At 48.3% G+C, this 16,920-nt stretch overlaps 2 protein-coding genes across 11 annotated transcripts in view; one reads left to right on the plus strand and one right to left on the minus strand.

Moving 5' to 3' along the window:
- Positions 1-12,814, plus strand: part of arhgap23a (Rho GTPase activating protein 23a) — a 64,482-nt gene extending 51,668 nt beyond the window's left edge. For 7 of the 10 annotated variants that reach the window (XM_046414257.1, XM_046414255.1, XM_046414253.1 and 4 more), the window contains 17 exons: positions 1,515-1,667; positions 2,632-2,743; positions 2,859-2,898; positions 4,021-4,158; positions 4,254-4,562; positions 4,682-4,743; positions 4,850-4,968; positions 5,188-5,306; positions 5,403-5,555; positions 6,245-6,323; positions 6,443-6,516; positions 6,640-6,729; positions 6,817-6,942; positions 7,036-7,077; positions 7,503-7,596; positions 10,169-10,200; positions 10,291-12,814. In XM_046414257.1, the coding sequence (XP_046270213.1) occupies positions 1,515-1,667; positions 2,632-2,743; positions 2,859-2,898; positions 4,021-4,158; positions 4,254-4,562; positions 4,682-4,743; positions 4,850-4,968; positions 5,188-5,306; positions 5,403-5,555; positions 6,245-6,323; positions 6,443-6,516; positions 6,640-6,729; positions 6,817-6,942; positions 7,036-7,077; positions 7,503-7,596; positions 10,169-10,200; positions 10,291-11,748 (3,200 nt within the window). In that variant the 3' untranslated portion in view covers positions 11,749-12,814. The remainder of the gene's footprint in view (positions 1-1,514; positions 1,668-2,631; positions 2,744-2,858; positions 2,899-4,020; positions 4,159-4,253; positions 4,563-4,681; positions 4,744-4,849; positions 4,969-5,187; positions 5,307-5,402; positions 5,556-6,244; positions 6,324-6,442; positions 6,517-6,639; positions 6,730-6,816; positions 6,943-7,035; positions 7,078-7,502; positions 7,597-10,168; positions 10,201-10,290) is intronic. The other 3 variants (XM_046414249.1, XM_046414250.1, XM_046414254.1) reach the window with 3 other exon arrangements.
- A 1,836-nt stretch (positions 12,815-14,650) lies between these two features.
- On the minus strand, positions 14,651-16,629 carry hexim1 (HEXIM P-TEFb complex subunit 1). The gene has a single exon (XM_046414570.1). The coding sequence runs from the start codon at positions 16,270-16,272 to the stop codon at positions 15,169-15,171; it is 1,104 nt and encodes a 367-aa protein (XP_046270526.1). The 5' UTR covers positions 16,273-16,629; the 3' UTR covers positions 14,651-15,168.
- Positions 16,630-16,920: the final 291 nt, after the last annotated feature.

A 16,920-nucleotide genomic window follows, 5' to 3' on the forward strand; every position in this document is an offset into this window, starting at 1 on the left:
TCCACCTCTGTTCCTCATGTAACCTCTGAATGCTGAGCTCCATACATGCTGTTCGATCTGCTGTAGAGCTCTAGCATGTTGCTCCCCTCTGCTGGCCCGTCTCTGTCTCGTGGCTCTGAGCTGCCCGTTAATGACGGCCTTTGTTAAACCCACAGCCCGGCTATTTCTGGGCAGCGCTGTAAACAGGCAGATTCCTCATCCCAGATTGGAAATGTTTTCCGCCTTATGTCGGGTTCTTGTATGCACCGGAGGGAAGAAGAGAGCAGAAAGGGTGGCAGATGGAAGAAAGCCAAAGGAAAAGATGGACTAAAAACAGAGAGAAGAAGATGGAGGTTGGGAATGATGGCGAAGGTCAGGGATGTTGGCAGGGCAATGCAGAGACGTAGAGGCAGAAAAGAGGGAAATCAGAGCTGAAATGAGAAAACCTCGCAAGAATTTACAAAAAGACTATGTGATGGTCTGCGAGGGTGGACCTCAGACTCAAGAGTCCCTCTGGTCTGCAGAGCTGTCTGAGGCTGTGCTGCCCCCTGTTGTTCCCACGGAGAACGCACACCCAAGACACAATTTGTTGCTCGCAGCAATTCATTCCTGACAGTTTAAAATGTCACCAACAAATCCAGCTTCTCCTCCCTGTATGCAAATATCAGGCCGGTCTCTAATCCTCTCTGGCAGCCAGGAAGTGTGAGTGTGTGTGTGTGTGTGTGTGTGTGTGTTGCAGTTTCATATCCCTTTGCATCAGCTTGAGAGATTTATAGCCTGTGTGATCTGTAAAGTTGCTTGATGCCTTAGTCTTCTTGAACGCTCAAGTTTGTTATTGTTCATGGCATTAAAAACGACCACTAAATACCTGCAGGATTTGATTAGTCGCAGTATTCTGTGACACTTTCTCTTGCATGTATTCTCACTTGTGTCCGATCATACGCTAATGTAGATCTCATAAAGAACTGAAACCTGGAGCTCTGTCACAATGCACACCCCCCTCATCTCTTAGCTGCAGAATAGGTCTTCTTATGGCAACAGGAGGCACAGGTACTGCATCATCTGTAATCTGTTTGCTTATTTTCGCGTCTCTTTGCTCTGGTTGTATTTGTATTTGGTGTTTCCTGAAGCAGCTGCATGGGTTTCAGGTGACTTTGCTTCTTTTGTGGATTTGTGGTCTGTCTTTTGTGTCTCACTTGGATTTAGAAAATGCCTCACATTTGAGTACTATTGTTGCATGTGTTGACTTTGAAGCTAAGAGCGTGAAATCTAAAGATAAGGCTAAAGACGTGGAAATGAAATCTTTTTGTTGAATGTCTCTGATGGTAACTCTGCGGTTCCTCGTCGTTCCTGTCCCTTAAAAACCTCACCTCTTCCATGACTTCTGCTAACCTAACCTCCTTTTACTTTCCTTCTTTTTCCCCTTCTGACCTTTTTTCTCTAACACCTAACCCTTTCCCCTCTTCCTTTCTCCTCCTCCTCCTCCTCCCCCTGCTCTCCTCATGCCTCCCCTCCTTCCCTCCACCCTCCCACAGATGAGCCGACCAGCCCCGGCGCTGATTTGCGCGCCCGCCACGTGCCGGCGTCCTCGGTGGTGTCCAGCGGCATGAGTTCGGCGCCCGCCGTCACCAGCCCCGCCTCCCCCACCTTCACCTTCCCCCTCACTAGGCTCTTCTCACATGACTGCAGTGAGTGCCCCCTCCTTCCCTCTCTTCCTCCCCCCCACTGCATGCAGCAGGAAAAGGATCTTATCTGTGGTGTTTACCTGCATGATCCCTCGTCTTACTTTAGAGAGGGGTTGACGAAGAAAAATCTCCGTGAGATTTTAAAACCCCTGTAGCTGGTTGTTTATAGTCTATAATTTCAATCTTATCAAGTATTTTTGGCCTGTTATTGAGTCTTATTTTCTCAAATTAAGAGGCAGTTTTTGCCGCGTTCAGCCAGTCTCTTTTCCAGCATTAAGTGTAGTTTTTCACAGTTAAATATGATGCTGTTTTCTTTCACAGTACTGACTGACTGACTGATTTCTACAAAATCAGATTTTTATCAGCCATATAACTGCAGTTCAACACTTTACCGTAGGGGCTCAATAATAAGACAAAAATCCCCGCAAGGATTTTTTGCATGCTGAATTTGCAGATTGGATTTTTTTCACAAAGAAAAATTGACCACACAGGTTTGTTCCGAATGTGTTTGGTTGTTTTTGTAGCTGTGCATGAAGCCTAAAAAAGGTCAGTCAGGTTGATTTAACTTCCTGTTTAGTTGCATTGAACAAACTTTGACTTGCATGATGCGTCTTTTTTTTTAAACAAATCACTCAAATGCATGTCAGCCTGGGTTTGCACAGAACATACCTGCATGCCGGTGGTGAGAAAAGTGACCAGAGATAATTTAATCCGACCCACCGTTCCAGCTCACCTCCCCACCGCCCATCCTCAGCACACCACCCGTTCGCTCATCACTCAAAACCCTGACCTCCTCCTCCTCCTCCTCCTCCTGCTCCCTCCCTCACTGTCCCCATCTCCTAATCCAACACCGTCCACGCTGGTGATTGGCATTACATCAACATTCTGTCTTTCTCTCTGTGTCTTCCTCTTTGTTTCTCTTTTCCTTTCTCTCTCTCTCTCTGTCATTCATCCTCTCATCGAGCAGGCAGTATTAAATCCAGTCGTCGTTCCTCCTATCTTCTAGCCATCACCTCCGAGCGCTCCAAGTCATGCGATGAAGGACTGAACACGTTCAGAGAGGAAGGACGGGTCTTTTCGTGAGTACTGAGACAGTTTGCTGTTTGTTGCGTTAAATTCCTCAAATCTACTGCATGACACGTTCAGGCGGACATTTTGACAGGTGAATCTCAGCTGTGTTGTTGCGCTTCGCAGGAGGATACCAAAGAGGGTGAAGAGTTTCTTCACAGACGGGGTGAGTTCTTCAGCTTTGATTAACACAACTGACAGATTCACAGATCTCTGTGTTTCTTTCTCACTACTCTGCTTGTGCGAGGCCCCTTTGACAGATCAGACCGACTGCTGCTAGAAGCAAAAAATGGACTTCCTGAAGCCCAGCTGACAAATTTAGCACACCTGTATCATCTTATAGACAGGTTACTGGTATTTTCTTAACAAATGAAGGCATTGAAAGCTTTCAAGTGTTACGATGAGAAGGATTTCCCTCATTTTAATTTCACTGTGGAAACCGAGAGTCACAATTCTTGTTTTGCTTTTGTCGTGAAACCTTCCCTGTGACGTGGTGAAATGTAGTGTAACAACAACACAAGTACTGAAGAGTCACAAAGTAGGTGAACTGTCAGTTATAGGGGTACATTTGGCTTCCTAACATTAACTGACATCAACCACCGTGACCTACTGGTCAAACCAGACCGAGTAAGACTTTTAACAGCAAAACCGCTTTGTGTGTTGAATGAAGTAAGCCTGTGTTTAATTTATTCTTATTTAAGAGGATAAATGTGTTATTTCCTGTTGTTAGAGTAACAGCCTTCCTTTAAAAGTCCACCTGTCCCAGCCTCTCCTGTTCATCTTCTGGTCTGCCGGTACTTGATTAGAGAGTGTAATAGATATTTTCACTCTTGCAGTCACATGAGTTTTATTTGGTCCATGTCAACTTTATTAATGGTGTGTCAGTGAGTTTTAAAGGCAGCATTTGACAACTTACAGTACAGGGGCACAAAGAGGCCAAATAGCTGCTGCCTCAGCTGCTGCTGCCGCATCACTTGTGAAGTGATGCAATGTGGAGAAAGGAGAAGTCTGAAATTTCATGACAAAATCTGCCAAACACTGGAAAGCCCCTGGACATGAGAAACAAGCTAAAGCCTCACCAGCACTGACTGAATCATACCAAAGATTTTTACCTCTAAAATGTCCATCAAGTTGACTCAACACCTCAGCAAAAACATTACGGGCACACCAGGTGACAGAGATGAAGATTTGTTTTAGAGAGGACGGACAGCCTTCTGACCGCAGGGCCATAATAGTGAAAAAAGTCAAATTTAATGGCTTTTAATAGGCTGACATGTTTATGTTTCAGTCTCTAGACAACCTGGGTACATCAGAGGAGGTTCGATCTAAACGCCACTCCACCTCAGAGCTGGGAAACATCACTTTCAGCGACGTACGACGGGAAGGATGGCTGCACTACAAACAGATCCTCACAGAGAAGGGCAAGGTGGGCACACCAGGCTTGATTAGAAAATAACTGAAGGCAGGAAGTCATTAAAGACGTTTAAAGACTCAGCATCACATCTCATCTGTCCTTCACAGAAGGTGGGCAGCGGCATGCGCCCGTGGAAGCGAGTCTTTTCGGTGCTTCGCTCCCATTCGCTCTTCCTCTACAAGGACAAGAGGGAGGCGGTGCTTCGCGGGGCCACGGTCGGAGGCGGGGCCGAGGACGAGCAGCCAATCAGCATCCGGGGCTGCCTGGTGGACATCGCATACAGTGAGACCAAACGAAAGCACGCCCTGCGGCTGACCACTCAGGACTTCTGCGAGTACCTGCTGCAGGCGGAGGACCGGGAGGACATGCTGGACTGGATAAAGGTCATCCGGGAGAACAGCAAGACGGACAGCGAGGTCAGAGGACACGCCAGGCAGATGTTTGTGTTCCTGTAGTGTCCAGTTTTTATTTCAAGTCATAACACAGATCTGTTTTGTTTTTTTGTTTTTTTTTGTTGTTGTTGTTTTTGTTGCAGGAGCTCGGCTTTTCCGGGCAGGCCCTCATCAATAAGAAACTGAACGATTACAGAAAACAGAGGTGAGTCAGCTGATGACAGACTGTAGCCAATCATAACAAAGCTGCCTTTACTGGTGCACTCATCCCACAGCTTGACTTAAACCCGTCTCTTTGTCTCCCCCTGCAGTCCAACATTAAACAAGCCCGACTCCTCTCCCAGGCTGCCCCGCATGAAGCCGCCCTTCCTGCTCACCAAGACAGAAAACGCTGGCGGGGTGCCACGCTCCCCCAAACCAGAGGGCAAAGGTCAGTGTCAGGGAAAGAGACCGCAAACTCCCTGTCGCTGTGTGATGCGTCACTGTGGAGCATCAGACCTCCAAACTGTCTTATTGTTTTTAATTAATCCTTTTGAGCAGTTTATCTTCTTCTTGTTTTCTCCTTATCTTCTTATTTTGATGACTGCCTTTAACCTAACGGCTGGGGAAACTAAGAAGAAAATACTGTTTTTCTTCAATCCGTCTTTAGATGAGAGCGGCCCCCCGAAGTCTCCGTGGGGAATCAACATCATGAAGAAGACGAAGAAGGCCGGGCCCAAAGCTTTCGGCGTCCGGCTGGAGGACTGTCAGCCGGGTGTAAATAACAAGGTTGGCGGTCATTTTCTCTGTGCTGCCTCAATGCAGTGAAACAAGATTTTCTGAAATGTTGTATGTGTGACTGAATTCTGTTTGTGTGCACTTCAGTTCATCCCGTTGATCGTGGAGATCTGCTGCGGCCTGGTGGAGGAAATGGGTCTGGAGTACACCGGGATCTACAGGGTGCCAGGGAACAACGCCATGGTGTCGATGCTTCAGGATCAGCTCAACAAGGGCATCGACATCAACCCTGCGGAGGAGGTGACGAAATACTGATAAATGTTGGGATATACTATATAGACAAAAGTATCCAGACATACCTCTTGGGGCTGTTTCTCAGGGTTTGGGCTCGGCCCCTGACTTCCAGTGAGCGAAAATCTTAATGCTTCAGCATACCAAGACATTTTGGACAATGCTATGCTTCCAACTTTGTGGCAACAGTTTGTTGAAGGCCCTTTTCTATTCCAGCATGACTGTGCCCCAGTGCACAAAGCAAAGCTCCATAAAGACATGTTGAGTTTGGTGTGGAAGAACTTGACTGGCCCACACAGAGTCCTGACCTCAACCCCATCCAACACCTTTGGGATGAACTGGAACGGAGATTGTGAGCCAGGCCTTTTGGTCCAACATCAGTGTGTGACCTCACAAATGCTCTACTGCATGAATGGGCACAAATTCCCACAGAAACACTCCAACATGTTGTGGAAAGCCTTCACAGAAGAGTGGAAGCTGTTAGAGCTGCAAAGCTGTCTGTGTATTTAGAATGAGACGTCATTGTGAGTGTAAAGGTCACATGTCCCAATACTTTTGTCTATATAGTGCGTATCAGCACAGAAAAAGGCCCAGCTGACAGATAAGAAACTTACAGGCTCGATTTAGCTTCATGTGTAATTAGACGTGTAAGGTGAAAGCACTTGCTGATTCCTATCTGTGTCTTTTGCTGTGAACAGAAGTGGCAGGACCTCAATGTCGTCAGCAGTTTACTCAAATCCTTCTTCAGGAAGCTTCCAGAGCCGCTTTTCACCAACGGTGAGTCCAAACATGTCACAGCAAGCCGTCACACGGCATCACGCTGCCATACATTTGTATCAAACTGTCGCAGGGCTCGTATTTTAATATCGAAGTTAATATTTCTGATGTCTTTACAGACAAATACAACGACTTCATCGACGCCAATCGGATGGAAAATGCATCAGAGAGACTAAAGACCATGAAGAAACTGGTGTGTTTGTTTGTATTTTTGAGTGAATTTGGCTTTGGTAACGCGCGTGTGTGTGTGTGTGTGTGTGTCTTCAACTTGTTCAACAGGTTTCTCAGTATTGTCATTCCTTTTGTATTCTTTTAGATCCGAGACCTTCCAGATCATTATTACCACACTCTGAAGTTCCTGGTAGGTCACCTGAAGACCGTGGCCGACAACTCAGATAAAAACAAGGTGTGTGACGGACGGCTCGCAATTAAAATTAAAATCACGCATCACTGCGATATCTTTGGTAATAACGTTGTTTTGTCCTGTGTGCAGATGGAGCCTCGTAACCTGGCTCTGGTCTTCGGCCCGACTTTGGTCCGGACGTCTGAGGACAACATGAAAGACATGGTGACGCACATGCCTGACCGCTACAAGATCGTAGAGACGCTCATCCAACATGTGAGAGATGTCTCACACACACACACACACACACTCACACACACACTACTAAAGATCCTCTTCATGCTAAATATTTCTTTCTGGTTCCCGCAGGGCATCTGGTTTTTCACTGAAGAGCTCGACAAGGATGAAAAGGTAGGTTTTACAGGATGTGGACAACTACACGGCGAAAACGTAAAAATGTACTGCATTCTGCCAAGTATCTCTGAAACCGCAAGTAATGTACAGTATGTCGTATGTGACTTCAAAACCCGAGAATCTCATCAAGCCGGTGTGAAATAACTAAAGTAAACTAAGTAAACTTAGTAAGTAAAAGTAAAAGCTCAGGATCGTTAGGAGTTTCCCAAAGCTGAGTCACTCTGCTGCTCACAACGCGGCAGGTAATCGCAGCGACTTTCATCTGCGTTACTGAGTGCACCGTTAGGGCGTGTTGAGACATCACATCAGCCGAACATTCAAGACACCCCCGTACACGCCGTCTTGAGATTTGGTAAATTCATGATGGTTTTCGATATATCTAAAGTCTCGGTAAATCACAGCGTTTGTTTTGATCCGTCCAGACGCCGGTGGACACGGAGGACGTGCAGCCCGCCCCCAACATCGACCACCTGCTGTCCAACATCGGCAGGACCGGTGTGCTCGGGGAGGCCTCAGGTGAGCGCTCGCCGCTTTCTGCTCTCAGCCAATCACTGCTAGTCACAGTCGACCAATAGCATTCAGGTAGCTATAATTGGCGACCCAAAAAAATGTAAAAAAAAAATAAAATAAATAAAAAGATGAATGCTGCTTTCCGTTTAAAGACAGAAGTAGGAAATTCCTCGTGAGTGTGTCATCATTACAATCTGTGTGTTCCAGTGAGCTGAGGAAAAAGATAAAAACTATTTTAATCCTGTTCCAAAACCCCCCCAAAAAACTAAATGAGTTAAGATGAAAACAAGTCCGACTGTGAATTCTTCCTTGAAAGTTTGTCCCAGTTCGAAGCTCGAATTCCCTACTTTCCTACAGAACTGGAACGCAGCATAAGAAATGACACCCGTTAGCACTTGGGAGTGTTTCTGTGTTTGATAGCCTGCACTTCACTTCTCTCCTCTCTGCTGACCTCTTTTTTTTTCCCTCCACGTTGCTCATCTTTCAATTTCTCTGTACGTTTCTGCATTTCCTTCTCTTAGCTGAGCCTGTGGAGCAGCCGCTGCGGTAGGATGGGAACTCCCCTGGCAATACTTCTGTGTGTGTGTGTCATATTGTGAAAGTGAAATAATGTGAGTGTGTGGGTGAAAGGGAGAGAGAGAGCGAGAGAATAGAGAGAGTGGCGGTGATGGTTTTGTGTCTCCACGGTCTCCATTGCCCTCCCGGAGGTCAGCGTCTCCCTCTCAGTATCACTAATGACTTGGTGAACTGACGGCCGGTTGCTCTCGGTGCAAACTGTGCTGTCGCTGAGAGAAAACTCCCCTCCCGTCCGTCTCCTGTGTTGTTGTCAAAGCGCTCGACCTACGGGCGATTTCAGTCGGTCAGTGTGGTCAAATTTATCAGGCTTCTCCCCTCCAAAGGCGCTCTGGGTTTGTGACCTGCCACGTCGAAGCTTCGGTGACTTTAGAGATACGTGACTTCTCATCTGGTTTATTTGTGTGACGCACGGGATTGGCCCAAAACTTTCATCCTTCCTCTCTGGTTTTTTTTTTGGTGAACTTCCACTGAAGCATTGAACTGATATGAAAGTTAACTCTCTGCGTGCAAAAACAGAAGTCCATTTACACAGCCATTAAAAGTTTGAACAGTAGGAGACCCTTCAGAATCCAGCAGTAGCCTTTCAAAGTAAAAGCCCTCAGAAATTACGCAAAATGAAGTGAAGAACAGGCAGGATATATTTGCCTTTAGCCAACCCATCAGATTCTCCAAACAGGTTAGAAATCATATTTCCTACACTGATACCCACATCTGTCAGTGAAAATGGCGACTTAGTCTCAGGTTGGGTCACAAAAGTGAACTGCTCAAACAGAAAGTGATGGCCAGTCATGTTTAAACCTGCAAATACCATAAGTCTGTTTTGTATAAAAATGGTGAGAAGTGCCAAGATCTCAACATATCATTTCCAAATTGCTTAGTGCCAAAATGTTCAGTTATCAGTGTAAAACGGAGCACGTTCAGTGATTCTCACAGCGGAGAGACTAAAACCAAACAATGATTTGTGTTTATGCTCTTTAAATCAAACCAGTTCTCAAAGACTTTTCAGACTAGTGAGATAATTGATTTCCTGTCTCAGGATGAGTAGTCAGGAGGGTTTTAACGCCTCGCTTCAACCCCACGGAGTTCCGAGGTCTGACTGGCACTTTGGCCGACTTTTACTGTGAAAGGTCGCTTCCCCTCCATGAGCGGACCAACAACAGCGGTGAGCTCCCCGCGTTAAGCTGTGTTTTGGGTAAACTGAGGGCTTCTGCTCCAGTTTTAACGGTGGTGCATGTTGGATGCGAAGGCCAAAGATGGAGGGTGAAGGTTTTAAGCCACCGTCTGGAGGCAGCACACAAAATAAACTGGATTTAATTTAAACAGTTCCACCTAGAGCCCCTTAAATAGCCGCCACCCCACATGTGGGCTCCGCTGTGGAAGACAAAAACAGATCCTGTGTGTTTGTGCTTGGGAGGGGAATGTGTGTGTCTGTTCATACTCTCGACTCAAAACGTTTCCTGCCTTCATCCCCTCCTCCCAATGCTTCCTTCACCGACCGATGTCATCATTTTGTTTTTTGTTTCCGGTGATGTCGTCGGTGTTTGCTGTGGTTTTGCTCATGCAGTTTTCTCCTCCAAAAACCAAACCCCGCAAACCCCTAATCATCGTTTCATCGTTTGTCTTTGTGCTGGTTGGAGGTTAGGGGGCACAGAGGAAGATAAAGCTCCTAAAAGTTAGAGGAGGAATTTGTATTGTTATTATTATTTCTTTTTAAGACATAAAACTGCTGCTCACTACAGGGAGATGTGTTCATGTTGTGTGCTCTTGTCACACTCGGTGATTTCCCAGCTGGTGTTTTACCCTTTACAGCTGATGGAAAACACCAGCGGTGACATTCAGAGAGCAGTGCAGAAGCAGTTTTCTGTAATTTATGGTGGATTTGTCCTTTAAAAGAGTGATGACCACACCGGCTGCCTCTGTGTCCTCCACCCCGACTGTCCTGGACTTCTGTTAACGTCAAAGCTTCTGACCCGCTGATGTTTTTATTCTCTTTTCCCCCCAGACTCAACCAACAGTGACTCAGCTAAATCAAAGGTAACATCGGTAACATGTGAAGACCAGCACGAGTTCAGCGTACGCTAACATGCAGACTGTGTCACCGTGGCGTTTTTTCCTTTTTTTCAGGGATCGTGGGGGTCAAAGAAAGACCTCTCACCCAAGGACTTCCTGACTCTGTCCATCATGTCAGCTGTTACGGGCCGCAAACGCAGGAAGCGCCACAACGCCCGCCGCGTGGGCAGCAGCACCGACGACGACTCGGAGCACGAGCCAATCAAAGCCGGACATCTAGGGGCAGAGGAGGAAGAGGGGGCAGGGTTGCCTGTGGGGGACACTGCACCTCGAGCAGAAGGAGAGGAGGACGACGACGAAGAGGAGGAAGAGGAAGAGGAAGAGGAAGACGAGGAAGTCGTAGAGAGCGGAGCGAAAGAGGAGGTAGAAGATGAGGTGGTGGCGGTTATTCCCAGCCGGCCGCGCTGTGAAGAGGAAGAGGAGGCAGGAGGAAGGCAAGCAGCCATGTTGTTGCAGGAGGAGGAGGAGGAGGAGACACGGGCGGAGGTGAAGGGGCCGACGTGGAGAGCTCCGGAGGATGCGCGCTCTATCGTTTCTGGTTACTCCACCCTCTCCACATTAGGGCGGAGCCTGGGGTCCGAGGGGAGGGGGGACGATGCCGATGACGAGCACAGCGAGCTGGTGAGCGAAACGGACAACGAGAGCGGCTTCGCCTCGCGCTCCCTCACCCAGGAGAGACCCGATAAACACCCGAGACCGACGCCTGCGAACACGCAACCTCCAGCAGCCCCGCGCAGCTTCCTGTACACACACTACAAACCCCCCGTCCTCTCGCCCACAAACCTTCTGGCCCCGCCCACAGCCCTCACACACACACCGGACTCTGCGGACAGGAGTGAAGGAGGCGCGCGCTCCACCACGCCCTCGTCCTCCTCCTTCTCCTCCTCATCCACCACGCATAAACTGCATTCGCGGCCTTCCTTCAACTCCCACAAGCTGATCCAGTGCGACACTCTGGCCAGGAAGAAGATGAAGTCGGAGAAGGCCAAGGCTCGCTCCCTGGACCTGCTGGAGCTGTCTGGGCCCTCGGCTCAGGTCGACGGGGCTGCTTCTGGGCCGGACGGCACATCCAGAGTGAGGAGGGACACATCCAGAACCAACCCATCCTCAGGCAGCAGCCAGGAGAGCCCGCGCCCGGCCCGGTCCAAACCCGCCCTGCCGCCCAGCGAGGCCGCCTCCTTCACCCCGACCGGCCCGGGCGGCAGGTCCCTCGCCGAGCAGGTCCGCGCTCGTCTGCTAGGCTCGGCTGACGACCTGCGCAGCGTCGGACTGCGAAAACCCCTGTCACCCGAGACGCGGAGGAAGAGACGGGCCTGGCGCAGACACACCGTAGTGGCCTCCCCGACTGAGACGTCCGACAAGAGACCCCCGCTGGCTGTCAGTGAGTTCCCCCTGTCTCCTATCAGTCAAAACCAGGTCAAAACACCGGGGCGGCCTCGGGATGCAGACGGACTCGACCCGGGTCCTGCCACACGTCAAGCACCCACCTCTAGATTCCACCAGTACCTGTGAGCCCTGCCAGCTGGCTGCTGATTCCCCTGCAGGTCTGTCAGCCGGCCGCAGCGCGTTGCCAGGTGCAACACAACGTACCAACCAATGGGAGCAGCCCACCCTTTTTTCCATAAGCTCCATTTGCATGGCAAGGGGCATTCAAGTGTTGCCAAAGCTTAAGTTTTTTTATCTCCTATATGTGTGCTTTTATAGAAATCAATACAGACACAGGACAGAGACACAAACAGACCTCATCACAGTCAACGTTACAGCCAAGAATTCTCACTCGAGTCCCAGCCGAGCGTCCTTTCCCGTCTCCTCTGCCTTCCTGCCTGGCTCACAGGCGCCATGAATTAAAAGGTTGAAATCCCTTGCAGAGGAGGATGCTGAGGTGCAGCCTCCCTCTGGTCCTTCAGAGAATGGTGCTTCTTATCAGTGTGGGCTTTAACTACTACGAAATTTCTCTAGAACTTCTTCAGTGAGCCAGTAGACACACACACACACACACACACACACACGGACGCTTACAGTTACAAAAGGTTTTCGGTCAGGGGGTCCTCGGCTGATTTTTCCCATCAGTCTTCCTAATCTGTAAGTCCTCAGACCACAGACACTGTAACACTCCGAGCAACACATCCAGTAGGTTACAAAGACAAAGACAAACCCCCACGTTCGTCTCTTCCAACTTGTTAATAATGTTTATGTGTGTTTGCGCAACAGTTTATGTGATCATGTCTGAGCGTGCAGGTGTTTGTGTTGAACAGTTTTTGTAACATTTGTACAAAGCCTTGTTAAGTTAACCTTGTAAATATAAAATATTATGTTATCATATTTGTTTTTACTTCTTTCTTTTTTTTTAAGTTCCCTTTTTTATGGTTTACAAAAGTGCGTACAGAGTGCACAGTCATTTCTTTCAAGATGTTACTTGAAATGTTTCCCTTAATATATTATTTTTGTTTGTTTTATATTCATTATATATATATATTATATATATATTTTGTATTAAAGTAAAAAAAGTACTTTTATTGTGATTTCACCTCTGTGGTGTACCTGTTCAAAGGAGACAAGATAAACACGACTAAACCTGCTCCTTATTTCCTCATAGATGGCCTTTCTCTCTCAGCACTGTGCAAAAACAACAACAACAACAACAACAAATCCCTCGTTTAGTTTCTCTGGTGAGTGTACTTCCAGCGTGTACACAAACCATCAGGAGGAGACACGTCACCTGCTCGTTGTGACATCTCATTGGACAGTCCGCAGGATGAGCTCACGTGCACACTGAGCTCAAGACCAAAGTGTGGTCCCTCCTGTGAACGAGACCGACTCACAGACTGTTAACAGACGGCGGCACTTTCACCTCCTGTCTGCGGTGAAACGGGTCACGTGTCGTCACATGACCCCACCCCGTCTGTCTACGCGTTTAATTACCCCCCCACCCCCCACCCCTCGGGGTTAACACGACGAGGAGTTTTCCTTAAGGTCAGGCTCTGATAAATCCTCCCCGACCGGGGGAAACGGTACATGAGAGGAAACGGATCCGCAATCGGTCCGTGGTGTTTGCAGCTCTCGTCTTTGCCCGCGGACTTTGGCCGTCACTAAATGACGCAAACTGGAGGCGCAACCTCCAAAGTCATGTTGTTTTCATCTGACCAAATACTGAATGATAATAATAATAATAATATTAGTAATAATAAATAAAAGGTCATAGTCTTGTCTTACCTCAAGATGTTTTTCTACAAGTGCCTGATCTCTGGAATGTTTTTGTTCTGCAGTGCCAATGGTCGGTTCTTCTCTTTCCATTTCCTTCTGTTGTTTCTGGGCCCCCAGCAGCACCACCTCCTCCTCCTCCTCCTCTCCTGTATTTGATGGTAGCGCTAAGGCACTGACCCGAAAGTGTGCGCATTGAATAGAAGTGGTCTAACTCAGGGGAGGGGTGGGTGGTGGTGGTGGTGGTGCTGGGGGAGGGGAAGCACACCTGAAGCCAAGGACGCGTCTATGCACTCCCTCTGCCTGTAACGCGGGCATCGACAGCAGGTAGCGCCGCTGCTCAGAGGGAAGGGGCGAAGTGTTCTCCTCTCAGCTGCTCTTCTTAACAACCTGAGGTCACCTGTGTCCGCCTGGTGGTCCGCAGTGTGTGAATATGGTACACCTAAACACGACATCCGGTCACCCAGACGACACTGACCCACCAGCGGTCGGTGCGTGTCGCCTGAAGTGCGACTCGGCTAATGTCTCATCATTGTAATTTTATTAAAAAAAAGAAAAAGGATCATTTTTCTGTACATACTATCTTAATATGTAACATATTGTACTGTGTACATTTTGGAATTTGCTTTTGAGTATGACTAAAGATGAAAATGACTGGACTTAAACAGGTTGTCCGCCTGAAAACAGTTTCCCTCGTGGCTGTGTGCTTTCAAGCAAGGTTATATGATGTAAATAAACAGAAGTATGTTCAAAGAGGAACGCTCATGTGTGTGTTTCTGGGTGAGATGTATGCGACACACACACACACACACACCTGTCCGTGGATGGTGAGTTTTGACACTTGAATAGGGTGTGAATGGCGCCCTCTAGAGGCTGCAGATGAATAAGCTCTCTGCAGGCCAAATGGCTCAGGTTGCCTCAGCACAAACTTCATGCTCAGCTCCTCCTGAGGTTCTGCATATGAACTCAACTCAGAGCTTTAGTCACCACCTCATGCAGCACATCTGACTCTCCCTTTTGACAGAAGCAGCACTCATATTGAACAGACAGGCATAAACCCACGCAAAGCATCCTTAACAGCGTGGGTTAACCTTCACAAAGAGCATCTCCACCACCTCCGTAACGTGGTCTGCCCAGCCCGTTTCAGGATCCTCCCAGGAAAAGCTTTGTGAGTACTGGCTTGTTGGCAGGCGGCTTCAGACTTGACAACACGTGACAGCAGAATTTCAAAATTTTATTTGAACTTATGTTAACACACAACTGTTAAAATGTTCACTCCGGAAATTACTTATGCAAAACAATCTCAGCAAAGCTGACCCCATTAGCTGTGATTTGTTTTTCAAATGTTATTATTATTTTCTGGACTGTAAAATGAAGTTTTCATTTCCTGTTTTAATTCAACAATTGGAACAGTTTATGTCATTTGATATCCTGCAAAGTTGCCCCGGGAAACAAACAAAATATTCTCGTGTTGCCAGATACATTCTCTGTATAAAAAAAAAGAATCTTATTTTTTTGAAATATTTACATTTCGTCTTGGAAAAAAAAACTGAACAGGACAACCTCGCAGTCCAAATAGAAAAGAAACGTCAAGTATTGCATTGCAATGCAAGGACTTCACCGTCCTGATGACAAACTGATTACAGAAAACCGATGACAATTTAAAAAAAATGCAGCAGTCCCACGTTTTTACCTTTCTCAGAGGGTTTGTCCCTACTTGAATTGTGTCCTTCAGTTGGTAGCCACCTGGCCCCTGTCCTTGTTCGGCTGGTTCTGCAGGAGGAGCTCGGTGTTTTGGGCCCTCAGTCTCTCCAGCTCCCTCTCCAGCTCTCCGAGCCGGACCAAGGAGCTGTCCACGGTCAGACCCCCGGGCTCCACGGCGCGCCTCAGCCGGTTGTTCTCCTCCTCCAGCCGGGACATGCACTTCTCCAGCTCGAGGTACTCCTGCACCAGCTCCTGCTTGGTCATATTCTGCAGGCTCTCGACGTGGTACATCTCGTAGGTCTCGGAAAAGTCTCTCTGGAGAAACTCCCCACCTGCGTTCCCAGGCCTTCCGATACCGTCGCTGCCCCCGCCGCTGCCGTCATCGTCGTCCTCATCATCGTTGTCGAAAAAGTCCTCCTCGCTGCCCGTGTCCTCCAAGCGGCCACCGACCCCTGCGGGTCGCCTGACCCCGGTCTCGGTGTTGAGGTCGGGCTCCTCTCGGTCGTGCTCGTCCATCAGGAACTGGGTGGTGTTGTAGGGGGCCACTGGGAGCCCCTTGGCGAACATCTCCTCTCTCACCCGGGAGGCCCTGGCCGTCTCCTTCTCTTCCAGGGCTTTTCTTTCCTCCCAGGAAAGTTTATAATACGGCTTCCAGTTGCGCTTCTTCCTGGTGGTCCTGCGTCTGTGCCTCTTCTTGCCCAGACGCGCATCTAAGCCAGTGTCAGAGTCGATGAGCGAACTCTCCTCTTGCACCTGGTTTAAAGTCTCCTCCAGCTGTCTGTCTTCACCGTTTTTCCCGTGTGAGATGTGATTATCGTCTCCCGCTGCAAGAACACTGGGTTTCTGACGAGGCTGAGCCGAAATCGGGCACTTTGGGAGCTCGTTTCCGGCTGCTAAGGCAGGGCACACCCCCCTCTGTCCGCCTTTCATTTGCCATAACTTGTCTGTGTTGATATCCCCACAGTTCTCCGCCTGCTGCTGCTGCTTCTGGCCTCTCTGTCGCCCCCTGTCGCCGTTCTCTGGTCCACCAGGGTTGCTGGCTGGGAGATGCTCCATAGCGTCTCCGCTGATCCCACCTGATGGGCTGCGCGAAGTTTTCAGGTGATGGGTCTGCTGCGCTGGCTCTGTCATCCCGATGTTCCGCTCCGATGGCTCCACTTCAGCGCATTTCAGATCATGTTCGCGCTCTCAAAACCGAGCTGCAAAGTTCGTTAAAAAGGCGTTAAACTTAATTTCGAAAAATATATACTTATTCCAGAATGAGCCGATGTCACTAAAGAAAGTTTGAATCTGGAGGCTTGTAAACAAACTCTCGCAGACTAAAAGTAAACTTCCGAACAGTAAACACTTGTTACTCCTCCAAGGGTTTGTCAGAGCAACTGTCGCTAACTACCATTAACTGTTTCGATGCTGTCAGAGCTATCGTTCACCCGGAGACGACGTTCAGCCGTCACAACAGTGTCCAGTGTGCTACTCAAGAAGAGGGAGCTCGTGTTTATATAGCAGCTCCGCCTCTTGCCGTGCGCATGCTGCTGCTTGTAACCCCCGTTGGATTGTGGGACATGAGGTTTTAATTTCAATAAAGCGCTAGTGGAGGCATCCGCTCTAAACTACATAGTCCACAAGTCTACCATAACTGACGAGCATTTCAACCAATCAAATAGTAGAATCTTGAGCGCCATAATGCCCACACCTCTCTTTGTTGATTGGACAAGAGGATAACTTTGCTGTTGCTAAGCTTAAACTATTTTATGATTGGACAGCCCTGTAGTCAATCAA

This window comes from Scatophagus argus, chromosome 16, assembly GCF_020382885.2.
Source record: "Scatophagus argus isolate fScaArg1 chromosome 16, fScaArg1.pri, whole genome shotgun sequence".
In the NCBI taxonomy this organism is placed as follows: domain Eukaryota; kingdom Metazoa; phylum Chordata; class Actinopteri; family Scatophagidae; genus Scatophagus; species Scatophagus argus.

Bases quoted from the DNA above. Each gene is read 5' to 3' on its own strand.
- hexim1 (XM_046414570.1), bottom strand. From the start codon at position 16,272: ATGACAGAGCCAGCGCAGCAGACCCATCACCTGAAAACTTCGCGCAGC.